Raw genomic sequence first — 18273 nt, forward strand, 5'->3', positions numbered from 1 at the left:
CATAAGGCAATAATCATATTCTACCAGAATTCAACTAATTTGTATTTCTGTGGATAAGAATTACTTATAATGCTATCCATTTTCTATAAGTTAATTTCTGTCTTTATAGAGTTGTAAAATAACCTAGTCAAAGGTGAATGTGTGTATCTAATATATATTCCCATAGGACAGCATAATCAATGGAGGCACCAGGATTCCGTTGACAGACTATCCAGTTACTCTTTTTGCCCTTATAGAGTCTTACAGTTTTTGTTACAGTAGCAATTGCTCATTATAAAAATTATCTCAGGCTGGGCGTGGTGGCTCACACCTGTAATCCTAGCTCTTTGGGAGACCAAAGCAGGAGGATCGCTTAAGCCCAGGAGTTCGAGACCAGTCCAGACAAAATAATGAGACCCTCATCTTTACAAAATATTTAAAAATTAGCCAGGTGTGGTGGCACACACCTGTTGTCCCAGCTACTTGGGAGGCTGAGGTGGGAGGATCACTTGAGCCTGGGAGGCAGAGGTTTCAGTGAGCCAAGATCACACCACTGCACTCCAGCCTAGGCAGCAGTGCAAGACCCTGTCTCAAAAAATTTTTGTCTATTTTAATTTCATATGAATTTCCATTTGTATTCTACAGCGACAGCCCATACAGTGAGCACGGTACATTGGAGGAAGTGGACCAAGATGCTGGTACAGAGCCCCACACAAGTGAAGATGGTATGCTCTGCCCTTATGCTATTATAAAACCTGTCTTTATATCCCTATTGTAAACATTGTTTCTATTAAAATTTTAGAGGCAAAGCACAGTGGCTCCCACCAATAATCCCAGCACTTTGGGAAGCCAAGGTTGGAGGATCACTTGAGCCCAGGAGTTCAACACCAGCCTGTGCAACATAGTGAGATCCCATCTCTATAAAAAAAAAAAATACAAAAAATTAGCCGGGCATGGTGATGTGCACCTGTAGTCCTAGCTACTCAGGAGGGTGAGGTGGGAGGATCGCATGAGCCCAGGAGTTCTAGACTACAGTGAACTAGGATAGCACCACTGCCCTTCAGCCTGGACAACAGAACAGACCCCATTTCAAAAACAAACAAAAAAAACAAACAAAAACTAATAGATAAAAAAAATTCATAAAATATGCGTAAGGTATAAAAAATAACATTACAGTGAAAACCAATGGAACCACCACCAACCTTAAGAACAAAGACATATTATTTCCTTTGCACTTCCCTGACCCGACTGCTTTACTTACCCCCTCAGGAGAACCACCATGTTTGTGTTTTTAAATAGTTTCTTGTTTCCTTTTCTATTTTCTTAAATCTTCTATAAGTGGGATCATACTGCATATATTTTTCATGAGATTTTTCTACTCAGTATTATGTTCTTGATGTTCATCTGTGCAGTTTCTTTTAGTTTGACTGTTTATTTTCCCACTCTATAATATTCCATTGTATGTATCTATTCCGTTCTTGATGGAAATGTGAGGTATTTGCTACTTGTTGCTATTAAGAACAGTGCTACTATGCACTGTTAGGAACATTTTGAACATGTCTCCTACCGAAAATGTACAGGAGTTTCTCTAGAATGTATGCCTAGGAGTAAACATGTCTTCAGCTTTACTCTATACTGTCAAACCATTTTCATGAAGACAGTTGCTACTTACAGTTTCCCAGAGAAGGGGACATGCCGTGCCATGGGAGGCTACTGGGGGAAGCACCAGGAGGCAGAGGGAGAGTGAAGACCTTGGTGTGCTTTCCACAGGAAGGAATGGGTGAGGCAGGGTAAGCAGCTTTAGGGTGGGCTAGTTGGAATAATTTCAGCAGGCTCTGGGGCATTAGGGGATGTCCCAGGTTGTCTGGTACCTGGCCCTGGGGTGCTGAGAATACAGCAGCAGTGGCCTGGAGTGGGAGAGCCTGATCATCAAGGTGGTGGGGTGTTGGCTCCAATGGGCACGTTGGTGTCTGAAAAGTTGGCTTGTGGGTGAGTTGTTTACTAACCCTAGAGGGACTGTCCCTCCAAGGTCAGCAAGGCCCCAGATGTCAGAAGATAAAAGACATGGTTGATAATGTGTTTATTTATCTTTTGTAAAATTCCTGTCAAGTCTTTTGCCCATTTTTCTATTGAGTTTTCTGGGCTCTTTTTGTATGGTTTCGCTTGGTTTTGTATTTGGTTGTTTTTCTATTTGATATGTGAGAGTTCTTTGTGGGTCCACATCAGGTCCTTTATTGGGTATATGCTTTGCAGATACCTGCAGCTGCTCTGTAGCTTTGCTTTTCAAATGCTTATTATGTCGTTTGCTAAACAGAAGATCTTAATTTTAAAGTAGTTAAATTTATCAATCTTTTCCTTCATGGTTATTTTACTTTGCATTTCCTTTAAGAAATCCTTCTGTGTCTTGAGGTAATAAATAATTCTCCCATATTCTCTTATTTTATTTTGGTAAGAACACTTAAATGTGCAGTACCTTAGTGTTGACCATAGGTACAGTGTTATATGGCAGATCTCTAGAGCTTGTTCACCTTGCTTGACTGAAACTTTATTCCCACTTATTAGTAACTTCCCATTTTCCCCTTCCCCCAGCCTCTGGCAACTACCATTCCACCCTTTGATTCTATGAATTGGATTCTTTTAGATACCTCATATAAGTGAACTTACCTAGTATTTGTCTTTCTGTGTCTGGCTTATTTCACTTAGCAAAATGTCCTCCAGGTTCATCCATGCTGTCACATATGTCAGGATTATCCTTCTTTTTATAGTCTGAATAGAATGCCATTGTATTTACCTATATTTTCTTTTTCCATTCATCTACCCATGGACATTTAGGCCATTTCTACCTCTTGGCTATTGTGAATAGTGCTGAAATGAACATAGGATGCTAATATCTCTTCAAGATCCTGATTTCAGTTTTTTTGGATAAATACCTGGAAGTAGGATTGTTGGGTCACATGGTAGTTCTATTTTTCAGTTTCTGAGGAATCTCTGTACTGTTTTCTAAAGCAACCGTGCCATTTTGTATTCCCATCAGCAGTGTACAAAGGTTTCAATTTCTCCACATCCTTGGCAATGCTTATCTTTTCTTTTTGTTTTTGTTTTTTGTTTTTGAGACAGGGTCTCACTCTGTCACCCAGGCTGGAGTACAGTGGCATGATCTTGGCTCACTACAGCCTGGACTTCCCAGCTCCAGTGATCCTCCCACCTCAGCCTCCCAAGTGGCTGGGACTACAGGCACATTCTACCACGCCCAGCTAATTTTTTGTAGAGATGGGGTTTTGCCACGTTCTCTAGGCTGGTCTTGAACTCCTGAGCTCAAGCCATTTACCCGCCTTGGCCTCCCAAAGTGCTGAGATTATAGGCATGAGCCATTGTGTCCAGCCAACACTTGTCATCTTTCGTTTGTTTTATTTGTTTCCTAACACGGTGGGATAACCTCATTCGTGGTTTTGATTTGCATTCTCCTGATGATTAGTGATATTCAGCATTTTAAAATATATGTGTTGGCTGCTTATATGTCTTCTTTGGTGCCTTTTTAATTTATTTATTTATTTAGAGATGGAGTCTGTCTGTCGTCCAGGCTGGAGTGCAGTGGCATGATCTCAGCTCACTGCAACCTCCACATCCTGTGTTCAAGTGATTCTCCTGCCTCAGCCTCACGAGTAGCTGGGACTACAGGCATGGCTAATTTTTGTATTTTTAGTAGAGACGGCATTTCACCATGTTGGTCAGGCTGGTCTCAAACTCCTGACCTCAAGTGATCCACGCACCTAAGCCTCCAAAAGTGATGGGATTACAGGCATGAGCCACTGCGTCCGGCCCCATATTCTTTTAAATCCTTTAAGGTTTTGCTTTCACATGTACGTCTTTATTCCACCAGCAATTTATTTGGGGGCATGGGATGAGGTAGGGATCCATTCCCTTTTTCTTTATATGGATACATAATTGTTGCAATTATCTCAGCATTAATTGTCCTTTCTCCACAGCTTTACATCTTTGTCATAAATAAAGTGTCTTCTTTGTGTGAATTTCCTCCTGGGCTCTATTCCTTTCTACTGGTCTGTGTGTCTATCCCTACATCACTGTCCTAATTTTGATACCTTTTAATAAATCTTAATAGTTCATAAAGCAACACCTCTGCTTTGTAATAATTCTTGGCTCTTTGCAATTCCACTTAAATTTTAGACTCAGTTTTTCAAGTTCTTCAGACAAATAAACAAACCCTCTAAAGCCCAACTGGAGTTTTGATTGCCTTTGTATTAATTCTACATATATTAATATGGAGAGAATTGATATCTTTACAATATTCAGTATTCCAGTCCAGGAACATATTTCCAGTTATTTAATGTCTCCCAAATAAACTTTTTATTCTTTCTCTGTACAGATGTTTTCCATTTTCTAACTTAAGTTTAAGGCTTAGCATTCACTTTCAACACTTTTTACTTTTGAATATAAACATTTAAAGCTGTCCATTTTCTCTTAGTACTTCTTTAGCTATATGCACAAATTCTTTTTTTTAATCTCTTCAGCTGTAACTAATCTGCTTTAAGCATATCCATTGAATTTTTATTTTTTAAATATTCTTTTTTTTTTTTTTTTTTTTTTTTCCTGAGGCGGAGTTTTGCTTTTCTTGCCTAGGCTGGAGTGCAGTGGCACAATCTCCGCTCACTGCAAACTCCGCCTCCCAGGTTCAAGTGATTCTCCTGCCTCAGCCTCCCAAGTAGCTGAGATTACAGGCATGTGCCACCATGCCCAGCTAATTTTTCTATTTTAAAAGAGACGGGGTTTCACCATGTTGGCCAGGCTGGTCTCAAACACCTGACCTCAGGTGATCCACCTGCCTCAGCCTCCCAAAGTGCTGGGATTACAAGCGTGAGCCACTGTGCCCAGTCTTTAAATATTATTTCTTTCTACAAGTTGTATTTGGTGTGCTTTTATATCTGCTGCTTGATCATTTTTTATAGTCTCTTGCTGTTTATTCATCAGCGCTTCCTATCAGAATATGTGTCTGATAATTTTCATATGTCTTCCCAAATTTGTTTTGTTGGCTCTCACTCATTGAGTCTTATTTTCCACCGTGTTTGTAAATTTTGCACAGATTTCTTGGAACTTTAGGCTCAGTGGAAGGTAGATTCTTCCAGAGAGGGTTTTCATATACTTCTGCCTGGGTTACAACCAGCCTGGGACAACACTGAATTTTTGGCTTGAAGTTTTTCAAACTGCCCAAGTAGTGCAAATTTAAACCGCAAACCTACCTGAGAACTGGAATGTGGATGGGATTCTCAGATGATTTGTGTCAAGGGTTTAAGAGAGAGTATTTCCTTAATGGGAGTGGAGGGTGGGGGAGATGGTTACTATCTATGGAGAGGTATTGAAAGCCACAAGGGGATAAGATTTCTAGAACTAGATGTTCTAGAACTAGAAGTGTTGTAGAAAGTTCTACAACACTAGAGTGAAGTTCATTCTGAAACTGAGGGTGTAATTTTCTGAGGATGGGGAGGAGGGGAAGAGCTTAGATTCCTAACACTGAGCAAGCCGTGGACTTAATCTCCTATGAAAAAAAATTAAAAAGCTTAAGGTGACCAGGCTAGAACAATGCCCTCAAGGCAAAATCTGACTCATGTTGTAATGTTCTGCTTACCTCTCTGGGTTCCCACTTTCATTGCATTTTGGTCTTTAGTATTCTTTCCTGTCTTGATAGCTTACTAATGCAATTACAAACGTTGGTTGTTTGCTTTTAAATCCAGCATTTTTCATTGATTCTAGCAGGAGGGTAATTAAGTTGTCTAGTGTCCACTATCTGCTAAAAGAGAAAGTTTCTTTGTGTCTTTTTTTTTTTCTGTGAGATAGGGTTGCACTCTGTTGCCCAGGCTGGAGTACACAATCTTGTGTATTGTGTATCAAGTGGCACAATCTTGGCTCACTGCAGCCTCAACCTCCTGGGGCCAAGTGATCCTCCCACCTCAGCCTCCTGAGTAACTGGGACCATAGGCATGCACCACCATGCCTGGCTAATTTTGTATTTTTTGTAGAGACAGGGTTTCCCTATGGTGCCCAGGCTGCTCTCAAACTCCTGGGCTCAAATGATCCTCCTGGGATCCAAAGTGCTGGGATTAGAGGCATGAGCCACCCATGCCCCGCCTTCTTTCTGTCTTTAAAAGTAAAATCAGTTGACATTTTCTGAACTTAATTTACAAGACATCCTTTAAAGTGAGAGCTTCTATTTCTGTGATGTTGCTCTATTTTTTTTTCTTTTCCTTTAGAGACAGGGCCTTCCTGTGTTGCCCAGGGTAGTTTCAAACTCCTGGCCTCAAGCAGTCCTCCTGCCTCAGCCTCCCAAAATGCTGGGATTACAGGCGTGAGCCACCTTGCCCAGCCTGTGATGTTGCTTTTGAAAGTCTCCGAGTCCTACTTCTGCCACCATCCTTTCTTTTGGGTTTCTTTGTTTCTCTGCATGGTTTATTTCTGTTTCACTGCTGCCTTCTCTTAGGTGTTTCCGTGCTTTCCCCAGAGGCCAGAAAAGCCAGGACAAAGCCAGCCGTCTCTCTTCCCAAACATGAATCTCACCATCATGCCATCTGCCTTTTACCGCTTGGCTATAAGAGAGCTTTACTGAGTGCTCTGTGTTTAGATAACATTTTGGCCATGTTCACCTGATTTTTCTGGAAAGAAAAACATTGCTTACAAAGGACAGATACTCTCACCCGCAGCCAACCTTCAAAGTCCTGTAACTAAATTAATAAGACTATCAGTTATCCTTTGATTGCTGAGATATTGTATTTTTTTCTCTGTCATGGATCACTAGAGAGAGTAGCTTTTGTTTCTGAAAGACAGGCTGTCACAGAACAAAACCACAAGGACAGTGGGTAACAGATCTAGCAGGAAAAATGTCAGCAACAGCAAGGTCCCAAAGAGAAAGTGTGATCACATTTTATATAACATTACAAGAAATGGAAATATAAGATTGACAGCACCGGGCAGTCAGGGAATCAACTGTGCTGAATTGTGTTCCGTTTTGCACAAAATTATATTACCCATGCAGGCAAACTAAGTGATCATGTTGCACTCTCACTATTATTGTTATTGATAGCAGCAGTAGCAGCATTCTATGAAGTCTCTGCAGGACCTTGAAGTACTGCAAGGCACTCTCTATGAAAGAGGCATAGTGTACCGTGCCCTGAGATTGATTTGCTCTGCAATGACCAGACTAAGATGTGTGTAAATAGCTTATTGATTGACACTTGACTGTGAAATGGCTCTCACGGGAGTAGAAAGAGTAAAAATAATGAAATTGCTGAGAATTACTAGTTGATGTACTAGGATTGCCAATAAAATGTTCTGCTGATTTATCTGGTCATCCTGCTATAACCTGACCACATTTGAATAAATAAGCAGAGTCTGATAATCCTAATGCTTGTTTCAAAAAAATGGCGTGGTGACTCACGCCTGTAATCCCAGCACTTTGGGAGGCCGAAGCTGATGGATCACTAAGTCAAGAGATCAAGACCATCCTGGCCAACTTGGTGAAACACCATCTCCACTAAAAATACAAAAATTATCAGGGCATGGTAGCACGTGCCTGCAGTCCCAGCTACTTGGGAGGCTGAGGCAGGAGAATCGCTTGAACCCGGGAGGTTGAGGTCACGGTGAGCCAAGATCACACCACTGCACTCCAGCCTGGCGACAGAGCAAGACTCTGTCTTAAAATAAAATAAAATAAAATAAAATAAAATAAAATAAAAATAGTAAGAGGAGATGAAGAGGTCGTGATTGTGAAATTATAATAAAATTTGTATATATCTGTTGAATAGTCTTAACTATGTTGAATGGCCAGCATTGACAGTGTGTGATTGAATGTCATTAAAAAACATTAATGGTTCTGTCTTTATTTCTCTGTGACATAAGTATATGTAGACTGTATACTGTATCATGTGCTGGTATCTTTTAATTTTTTTAAGTAAAGCCAAATATAAATATGTGGGTGTGTTCACACAGGAATTTGCAAATTACATGTCCTGAAGTTCTTGTAAATAAATTAGCATGCCACGTCTGTAGTCCTAGCTACTTAGGAAGTTAGGGTGGGAGGATCGCTTGAGCCCAGGAGCTTGGGGTTACAGTGAGCAATGAGTGTGCTGCTATATCCGGCATGGGTGACAAAGTGAGACCCTGTCTCAAAAAAACCAAAAACTAGCATGTCTTCATTCTTCCATGGGATGTTTCTTTCTTTTTCATAGGAATAACTGGGGTACATATTTGGGTATCTGTCATCTCAAGTCAACCAGGATTTATTCTTCAAGTTTTGAACTATAATGAGATCATTCCCTTTAAATGTAAAATTATAGTCCCTCCTCTATGAAGCAGACACGTAGATGTTTAATAAAGCTGCTATTTATATTGTTTTAGTAAAATATAATTTGGGGGAATACCAGAGTGTTAACATACAATCTAAAAGTTTTATTCAATTGCTAAAGGATTTATTTATTTATTTATTTATTTTTATAGAAATGAGGTCTCACTCTGTTGCCCAGACTGGTCTCGAACTCCTGGGCAACCCAGTGATCCTCCTGCCTCGGCCTCCCAAAGTGCTGGGATTACGGGCAAGAGCCATGGCGCCCAGCCACTAAAAGATATAAACTGTTGTTTTAAACATTATCCTTGCAGCTACTTTGTTGGGAAGTCTGCTGTGCAGATTACAGTGTTATGGTTCTGCAATACAAAATATTATTCACCTCAAACATTATCCACTAGAGGCCAGGCACCTATAATCCCAGCACTTCGGGAGGCCATGACTGGAAGATTGCTATGTTGCCCAGGAGTTTGAGATCAGCCTTGGCAATGTAGCAAGACCCTGTCACTATTTAAAAGAAAAAAAAAATAATCCAAAGCAAAAAGAAGGGGCATTTTTATCTTTATTTAAAATGTTTCGCTGAAATTTGGCGAGGGCCTTTATATAATAAGGTGAAGCCTAAGCTTTTCAATATTGTTGGTTTTTAATGCTTTTGCCTTCTATGTCCCAGAGAATTTTGAATTTATCAACTGAGAAAGAAGCTCAGCTGTCTGTCCAAGAATTTCTTATGCAATGATTACAAGTACAACAGCTATTGCAGTAAACTTTTGGAAGAATAAACTCTTAAATGGGAAGGTTTGCTACCAAAGGGAAATAGAAGACAACTTCCTGGGGAATTTTTGAGATAGGCAGGTTTTAATGTCTTCTGTGTACACATATTCTAGAGTATTTGGAAATGAAAACATGCCCAGTTTTTAGCAAATGATGTATTGTTCATTGCATAGGCATATTCCTATAAGCATATGACCCTTGCCTTGGCCCCTTTTTGTCCTGTTTATTATTGAAGAGAAGTTTACTCACCTTTGTTGATTACAGGGCTAAGGATGAGGTATTTGTGGGAGACGGGAGCAAAAGACAGGGATCATAAGCCCTCGAATTGAGGAGCTTCTTGCTAAGATAAATCACAAAGAAACACCTCTTTGGTTACTGAGTTTGTCCTCCTGTTTGCCTTCAATATTTGTGGTCAGAATTAGATCAGAGCTGAATTCTAATTCTAAGCCTAGCAGTTGATATCTTTTTTTTTCTAACTTATTATTTTGAAATCATTGTAGAGTCACAAGCTGTTGTAAAAAAAAAACAATACAGAGAGATCTCGTATACCTTCTGCCAGGTTCTGTCAATGGTGATATCTTACAAAACTGTAATGTCATTTCACAAGCAGGAAATTGACAATGATACAAACCATTCACTATATAAATGCTTCACCAGTTTTACATGCACTCCTTTGTGTGTGTGTTTACTTAAATCTGTACAGTTTTATCACATGTATAGCTTTGTGTGACCACAACCGATAGTCACGATAACAAACGGCTCCATTACAAGGAACCCTCGTGCTACCCTTTATAGCCACAGCCACTTCCCTCCATCGCCTTCCCATCCCCAACCTCTGGCAACCACTAATATATTCTCTGTCTCTATAATTACGTCATTTGAAGAATGCTGTATAAATGGAATTGTATGGTATGCAATCTTTTGAGATTGGCTTTTTTCACTCACCATCATTCCCTTGAATACCTTTTGATCTCAAGAAAAATAAAAATTTTGAATCTTTTTTTTTCATTTGGATAGAGGGCAGTTTAAGGTATATTTGTTTCATGGTTAAGATCCAAAATTTGTTACTGATACTAGAGAAAAAAAAAAATTGGGATTACCGTCAGTGTTAGTATGAAGATCTGATAGTGCCAGAGAACACATGGGGAAATGGAATGTATTCACATGCTATTTATTGTGATTTTACTTGATTTTTTTTTCTTAAATAAGCTGGTAAAACATAAACTTCCTAATGTTCTGAGATGGCGATTTTTTTTCCATGTTATAAACGGTATTAACATGTTACAAGGAAATTCCATCAGTGTCATCCATCAGTGTCAAAATCATATTGAAGCAATTGTGGAGGATATTACAACTCAAGGAGAGATTTTATATATCTTATTGCAAAGTTTAAAGTATTTTTTATTTGACTGTCATTATATCTCTGGTAAGAGCTGTGGAAATGAAGATCCAATGTTCAGTTTTTCTTTGCCTGAAAAACCGATGACAGCAAGATAATGTTTTTCTGCATCTTTTTAAACAGCCTCTATTTTCTCCTGCCTTGATGATGTGTTGATGACTCTGTTCAGTCTAGATATTAAAATGGTCTTGATTATTTTCAAGCCTCATGTAGCCCCCACAGATAGGATACCATGCCTTCCTAACAACCCTGTTTCTCACTGTTTTCTGGTGTGTTCGTTGTAGAATGTGAGCCAATAGAAGCAATAGCCAAGTTTGACTATGTTGGGCGGTCCGCCAGAGAACTATCCTTCAAGAAGGGTGCCTCCCTGCTGCTGTATCACCGCGCATCTGAGGACTGGTGGGAAGGCAGGCACAACGGGATTGACGGGCTGGTGCCTCACCAGTATATAGTGGTGCAGGATATGTGAGTAGTCTCAACTTGGATTGCCTGAGTGCTCCCAATAGAGGACTCCAGCCATTGTTCTTCAACTGACCTTGGTCTTGTGAGAAAGGAGCAGAAGGGATTACAGAGATAAAACTTCAGAGCTAGGCACAGTTCCTCACCTTGCCAGTGGCTCTTTGCTAACAGTAAGTCAGGGCCCAGGAGGTTTGGAGCAACAGCTCGGGGGAGACATCTTCTGAAGCTTTCAGATTCTTAGAAAAATAACCTATGCAGAGAATGGCATTAAGAGCTGAAGTGACATTGGTAATTCCAAAAACAGCAGTGCTCTTCTCTTGATGTCTGTTGACCGTTTCAATTCCAGATTCCCCAGAGGAAGGACACTGACCTAAAGTCAGAGGGAATCATTGCTATGCCGTTTTTTGTTTTGTTTTGCTTTTTGCTGAGGAGAAAGCTCTAATTTCAAAAGTATTTAAAGACATGGGAAGATAGTCATAACATATTAAGTGAAAGAAACGGGTTGCAAAATAATATGTAGTCCAAAAGTAGCTTTTTATGGAAAAAACAAATATAGGACACAAAAGGTATACAGTGACTGAATGATTCAGCCTGATTTCAGAAATGTTAAAATGTGTATCTCAGAAGCCAAGAAATGCGTGTGTATACAGACACATAGTCATACATATCTGAAATATCTACATATAAATATATTCATATATAAAATAAATTTGCATAAATATCTGTACAGTCATGTACCACACAATGACATTTTGAGCATCAGTGGACCACATATATGACAGTGGTCCCATAGGATTTAATATCCTATTTTTACTGTACCTTTTCTATGTTTAGATATGTTTAGATACACAAGTACTTGGTTATACCATTGTGTTATAACTGCCTGTAGCATTCAGTACAGTAACATGCTGTGCAGGTTTGTAGCCTAGGAGCAGTAGGCTCCACCATATAGCCTAGGTGTGCAATAGGCTGTACCATCTAGGTTTGTGTAAGTGCACTCTGTGATGTTCCCACAATGATGAGACTGCTTGACAACACATTTCTCAGAATGTATCCTCGCTGTTAAGCAACACGTGACTGTAGTATAAATGCCATACATATGTATGTGCACACTCACAGATATGTATCCCAGGCGTAGAATAGAAGATGGAGGAGGATATTTCTTAAAATTCTCACAGTAGTTGTCTCTGGATGTTATATTATGGGTGATTATTTCACTCTTTTTTGTATAACTGAAATTGCTGTTTTACCTGTAATGAAATTATACTGCTTTCATAATGAAAAAAGTCATTTTAATAAAAGAAGGGCTTTCATACATAATGCTGTTTCATCCATAAATGCTATCACGTAAATTTTTGTCTCCACTCATCTAGCAAATTTTGTAAAATTTGTAAATCTAGTAAATTTTGTCTCCACTCATCTCACTGTTTCAGGGATGATACGTTTTCAGACACTCTGAGCCAAAAAGCCGACAGTGAGGCCAGCAGTGGGCCAGTCACAGAAGACAAGTCCTCATCCAAGGACATGAACTCTCCGACAGACCGTCATCCTGACGGCTATTTAGCCAGGTAGGTAGAGCCTGGGAATCAGGCCCCTAAGCCTCCACTCCTCCCGGGGCCATAAGGAGCCACTGCACCCTCAGCCTTGCAGTACTGCCCAGTGTGATAAGCTCTTCTGTTTTCTCCCTGTTTCTGTGAATGTCTAGGCAAAGAAAAAGAGGAGAGCCACCCCCTCCAGTAAGGCGTCCTGGCAGGACCAGTGATGGCCATTGCCCGCTCCACCCTCCACATGCCCTTTCCAACTCCTCAGTTGACCTGGGGTCCCCCAGCCTCGCCAGTCACCCCCGGGGCCTGCTGCAGAACCGTGGCCTCAACAATGACAGTCCTGAGCGGAGGCGCAGGCCTGGCCATGGCAGCCTGACCAACATCAGCCGGCACGACTCCCTCAAGAAGATTGACAGCCCTCCCATTAGAAGGTCCACGTCATCAGGGCAATACACAGGCTTCAATGACCACAAGCCACTGGACCCAGAGACAATTGCTCAGGTACAATGTTTTTAATTACATATTGCATTTTAAATACTTAAGTGTGATGTAGGAGGTGTGAAGGATTTACTTTATGTGGCTATATTTCTGTATAGAATCAACTAAAGAAAACAGAAACAAAACCAGCTCATTCTTTAACTTAGGCCCTGACTGTGAGTCTTTTTTGAACAATTTGTTACTGGAAGGGCCCAAAGGTTCACAGTGATTTAAACAGAAACATGACAGAAACGTAAGACCCAGGACATTCAAACCTATCATTGTGAATAGCCAGAAAAACTTTGAAAAAGAAGAATGGGGAAGCAGTGGCCCTCCCAGATCCTAAATGCATTCTAAAGCTAGTAAAACAGACAGATGGATAAAACAGAATGGAGAGCCCAGAAACAGAAAAATCTTAAAACAGTAGTCCCTCCTTATCTGCAGGGCATGTTTCAAGACCCGCAGTGGATGCCCGAAGCCACAGATAGTACAAACTCCTACTGTATATGATAAAGATGGCACTTTCAACTTACAAAAGATGAGCCCTAATAAATAATGTGATCAATAATAGATAGACATTTGAAGAACAAGTCTGGATCTTATGTACCTCCTGACCACATCCAGGTCTTTGCTTCCCAACAGTGACTGCAGAGAAGGGTTCTGTAGTTTTCTTCTAATGATTAAAATTGACCAAGTAAAAGGGAAACAATACTAATGAATTTGCCCATCATTCTACCATTTTGCCCTCTGGTTCTGGCTCTTTTCACAGCATAGGCCACGAGAAAATATGTTTGTAGGCCTGGTGGGTGGCTTACACCTGTAATCCCAACACTTTAGGAGGCTGAGGCACGAAGATTGCTTGAGGTCAGGAGTTTGAGACAGGCCTGGTCAATATAGCACAACCCCATGTCTACAAAAAAATCTTTTTTCAATTGGCTAGATGTATTCATCAGGGTTCTCTAGAGGGACAGAACTAATGGAATATATATACATATAAAGGGAAGTTTATTAAGTATTAACTCACACGATCACAGAGTCCCACAATAGACCGTCTGCAGGCTGAGGAGCAAGAAGAGCCAGTCCAAGTTCCAAAACTGAAGAACGTGGAGTCCGACGTTCGAGGCAGGAAGCATCCTGCATGGGAGGAAGATGTAGGCTGGGAGGCTAGGCCAGTCTAACCTTTTCATGTTTTTCTGCCTGCTTTATATTCACTGGCAGCTGATTAGATGGTGCCCATCCAGATTAAGGGTGGATCTGCCTTTCCCAGCACACTGACTCAAATGTTAATTTCCTCTGGCAACACCCTCACAGACACACCAGGAGTAACACTTTGCATCCTTCAATCCAATCAAGTTGACACTTAATATTAACCATCCCAAGTCTACCCCTTGTCAACTTGAACCCATAAACATCTCCTGAGATCATATATAATCTTCAAATAAAAACAATAATAAGTTCATAATTACGCCTAACATAATACACTTGTCCTTTCCTATAACCGCAAATGCACCAATCCCCAGCCCAAATGCTATTACATAAAGTTAACAATACTTAAATGCTGATAGGAAGTCAATATAATCTTATGTCACATGCTAAAGGAAAAAGGAAATAAAATGAAGATATTTTCCTAGTACAAGTGTATACATGCACAAACATGTTTTTAACGAAAGAAGGAGGAAATACACATGACAATTACAGTCCCTGTTTCCACGTGGTCATAGCTGGTATTGATGACTACCTTCTACTACCCATTCTGTATTCCCTTTGCCTTCAGCAAGCACCCAGGCAGGTCGTGTTTTTGTTGTTGTTGTTGTTGTTCTCCTGGCGGAGTGACCCAAACCTTCATTCCTGAAGGGTCTGGACCATTTGTAGTCCTGCCTGGATTGGGCTGTTGTAGTTTCCCGTTGACCTTAATCACAGAGCATGGTACTACTAAGAGACGCCCTAATGGAGCTCCTGTATTCCATGCACACTCTTTTTTACCTCCATTGTGGAGTAGTAGACTGATTTCATCTTGATAGTCCAAGTCAGTCACCCAAGCCAACACTGTAACTCCTTTCTTAGTCTGTTGCCTTAAAGGTAGGAGGAGCCCAAAGTGTCCAGGTGGCAAACTTAACTTAATGGGATCGTCGCTGTGTCTCCTGGTGGCACTTTCCTCCCTATAGAACTAAGACCTCTAAGCCAGCAGAACATAATGTCGTGGGAATAGGAAGTAAAAATGTTGCTACTGGGTCACTAGAGGTGATGATGCATGGTGCCACTTCCACTTCCACCCCTTGATTCCTGTACCCGTGAATCCTGGCTATGGAAGAAACAGCACCATATATTGGACACTGATTCAGAGCATACACAGCCTTCTGGGGAGCTTTGCCCCAGCGCTGCAAAGTATAGTCACCTCGTTGGCTTTGTAATTGTGACTTCAAAAGGCCTTTCCACCATTCTATCAATCCAGCTGCTTCAGGATGATAGGGAACATGGTAAGACCCGTGAATTCCATAAGCATGAGCCCACTGCCACTCTTCTTTAGCCGTAAAATAAGTGCCGTGGTCAGAGGCAATGCTGTGTGGAATACCATAACAGTGGGTAAGGCATTCCGTGAGTCCACAGATGGTAGTCTTGGCAGAAGCATTGCATGCAGGATAGACAAACCCATATCCGGAGTAACTTTCTCTTCTAGTGAGGACAAACCTTTTTCATGATGGAAGAGGCCAGTATAATCAACCTGCCACCAGGTAGCTAGTTGATCACGCTGAGGAATGGTGCCATATCGAGGGCTGTGTTGGCTTCTGCTGCTGGCAAATTGGGCACTAAGCAGTGGCCATAGCCAGGTCAGCCTTGGTGAGTGGAAGTCCATGTTGCTGAGTCCATGCGTAACCTCCATCCCTGCACTATGGCCACTTTGTTCATGGGCCCATTGAGTGATGACGGGGTGGCTGGGGAAAGAGGCTGAGTGGTGTCGATAGAATGGGTCATCCTGTCCTCTTGATTATCAAAATCCTCCTCTGCTGAGGTCACCCATTGGTGACCACTCACATGGGATACAAATATCTTCATAGTTTTTGACCACTCAGAGAGGTCCATCCACATACCTCTTCCACAAATTTCCTCGTCACCAGTTTTCCAACCATACTTCTTCTAAGTCCCTGACCGTCCAACCAAACCATTGGCTACAGTCCATGAATCAGCATATAGTCACACATCTGGCCATTCCTCTTTCCGTGCAGAGTGCACAGCCAGGTGCACTGCTCGAAATTCTGCCCACTGGGAAAGATTCCCTTCACCACTGTCCTTCAGGGATGTCCTGGAAAGGGGCTGTAGTGCTGCAGCTGTCCACCTTCAGGTGGTGCCTGCATATCATGCAGAATCATCTGTGAACCAGGCCCTAGTCTTCTCTTCCTCTCTCAGCTGATCAGAGGGAACTCCCCCTGAGGCCATCAGTACAGGCTGTGCGAAAGAGTAGAGACCCTGGGCATTTGAGCCACTTCCTCATGTAACTTATGCCTTCAGGAGCTGCTTGAGCCCAATCACATATATACCACTTCCATTTGATGATGGAATGCTGCTGTGTACGACCCGCTTTATGGCTCGATGTGTCAGAAAGCACCCAGTTCATGATAGGCAGTTCAGGTTGCATGGTGACTTGACCCATAGTCAAATGTTCAGTTTTCACCAAAGCCCAGTAACAGGCCAAGAGCTGTCTCTCAAAAGGAGAATAGTTGGCCAGGCGCGGTGATTCATGCCTGTAATCCCTGCACTTTGGGAAGCCAAGGCAGGTGGATCATGAGGTCAGGAGTTCAAGACCAACCTGACCAATATGGTGAAACCCCATCTCTACTAAAAATGCAAAAATTAGCCATGTGTGGTGGCATGCATCTATAGTCCCAGCTACTCGGGAGGTTGAGGCAGAAGAATCACTTGAACAAGGGAGGTGGAGGTTGCAGTGAGCTGAGATCACGCCACTGTACTCCAGCCTGGGTGGCAGAGAGAGACTCCATCTCATAAAGAAAAGGAGAGTAATTCTCTGCAGAAGAAGGCAGGGCATTGCTCCAAAATCCTAGAGGCCTCTGCTGTGATTCACCTATGGGAGTCTGCCAGAGGCTCTAAACAGCATCCCTATCTGCCACTGACACCTCAAGTACCATTGGATCTGCTGGGTCCTATGGCCCAAGTGACAGAGCAGCTTGCACAGTAGCCTGGACCTGTTGCAGAGCCTTCTCCTGTTCTGGATCCTACTCAAAACTGGCAGCCTTTTGAGTGACTCAATAAATGGGTCAGAGACTCAATAAATGGGCCAGAGTAACACACCTAAAAGAGGAGCGTGTTGCCTCCAAAATCCAAATGGGCCCACTAGGCGTTGTGCCTCTTTCTTGGTTGCAGGAGGGGCCAAACGCAGCAACTTATCCTTCACCTTAGAAGGAATATCTTGATAGGCCCCACACCACTGGACCCCTAGAAATTTTACTGAGGTAGAAGGTCCCTGAATTTTAGTCGGATTTTTTACCCATCCTCTAGCACACAGATGTCTCACCAATAAGTCCAATGTGTTTGCTACTTCTTGCTCACTGGATCCAGTCAGCATAATGTCTTCAATGTAATGGACCAGCGTGATATCTTGCAGAAGCAAAAAGCAATCAAGGTCTCTCCAAGTAAGATTATGACACAAAGCCAGAGAGTTGATATGCCCCTGAGGTAGGACAGTAAAGGTATATTGCTGGCCTTGCCAGCTGAAGGCAAGTTGCTTCTGGTGGGCCTTATGGACAAGAATGGAGAAAAAGGCATTTTCCGAGTCAGTGGCACCATACCAGGTACCAGGAGATGTGTTTATTTGCTCAAGCAATGAAACTACATCTGGTTTAGCAGCTGCACTTGGAGTCACCACTTGGTTAAGCTTACAGTAATCCACTGTCATTCTCCAAGATCCATCTGTCTTCTGCACAGGCCAAATGGGAGAGTTGAACGAGGATGTGGTGGGAATCACCACCCCTGCATCTTTCAAGTCCTTGATGGTGGCACTAATCTCCATGATCCCTCCAGGGATGCAATATTGTTTTTAATTTACTATTTTTGTAGGTAAAGGCTGCTCTAATGGCTTCCATTTGGCCTTTCCCACATAGTAGCCCCCACCCTACCAGTCCAGGAGCCAATGTGGGGGTTCTGCCAGCTGCTAAGTATGTCTATGCCAATTATGCATTCTGGCACTGGGGAAATGACCACAGGAGAAGTCTGGGGACCCACTAGACTCACTGTAAGTCAGACCTGAGCTAAAACTCCATTAATTACCTGACCTCCACAAGCCA

General features: G+C 41.9%; 2 protein-coding genes across 3 annotated transcripts in view; one reads left to right on the top strand and one right to left on the bottom strand.

Moving 5' to 3' along the window:
• PPM1H (protein phosphatase, Mg2+/Mn2+ dependent 1H) overlaps positions 1-18273 on the bottom strand; it is a 1465797-nt gene that overhangs the window by 1266272 nt on the left and 181252 nt on the right. The gene's annotated exons all lie outside the window — the stretch shown is intronic.
• The window catches only part of SRGAP1 (SLIT-ROBO Rho GTPase activating protein 1), a 306109-nt gene that overhangs the window by 276797 nt on the left and 11039 nt on the right, over positions 1-18273 (top strand). For both annotated transcript variants that reach the window (XM_050748400.1, XM_050748401.1), the window contains exons 18-21: positions 625-704; positions 10781-10961; positions 12389-12523; positions 12661-13000. In XM_050748400.1, the coding sequence (XP_050604357.1) occupies positions 625-704; positions 10781-10961; positions 12389-12523; positions 12661-13000 (736 nt within the window). The remainder of the gene's footprint in view (positions 1-624; positions 705-10780; positions 10962-12388; positions 12524-12660; positions 13001-18273) is intronic.

This window comes from Macaca thibetana, chromosome 11 (genome assembly GCF_024542745.1).
Source record: "Macaca thibetana thibetana isolate TM-01 chromosome 11, ASM2454274v1, whole genome shotgun sequence".
In the NCBI taxonomy this organism is placed as follows: domain Eukaryota; kingdom Metazoa; phylum Chordata; class Mammalia; order Primates; family Cercopithecidae; genus Macaca; species Macaca thibetana.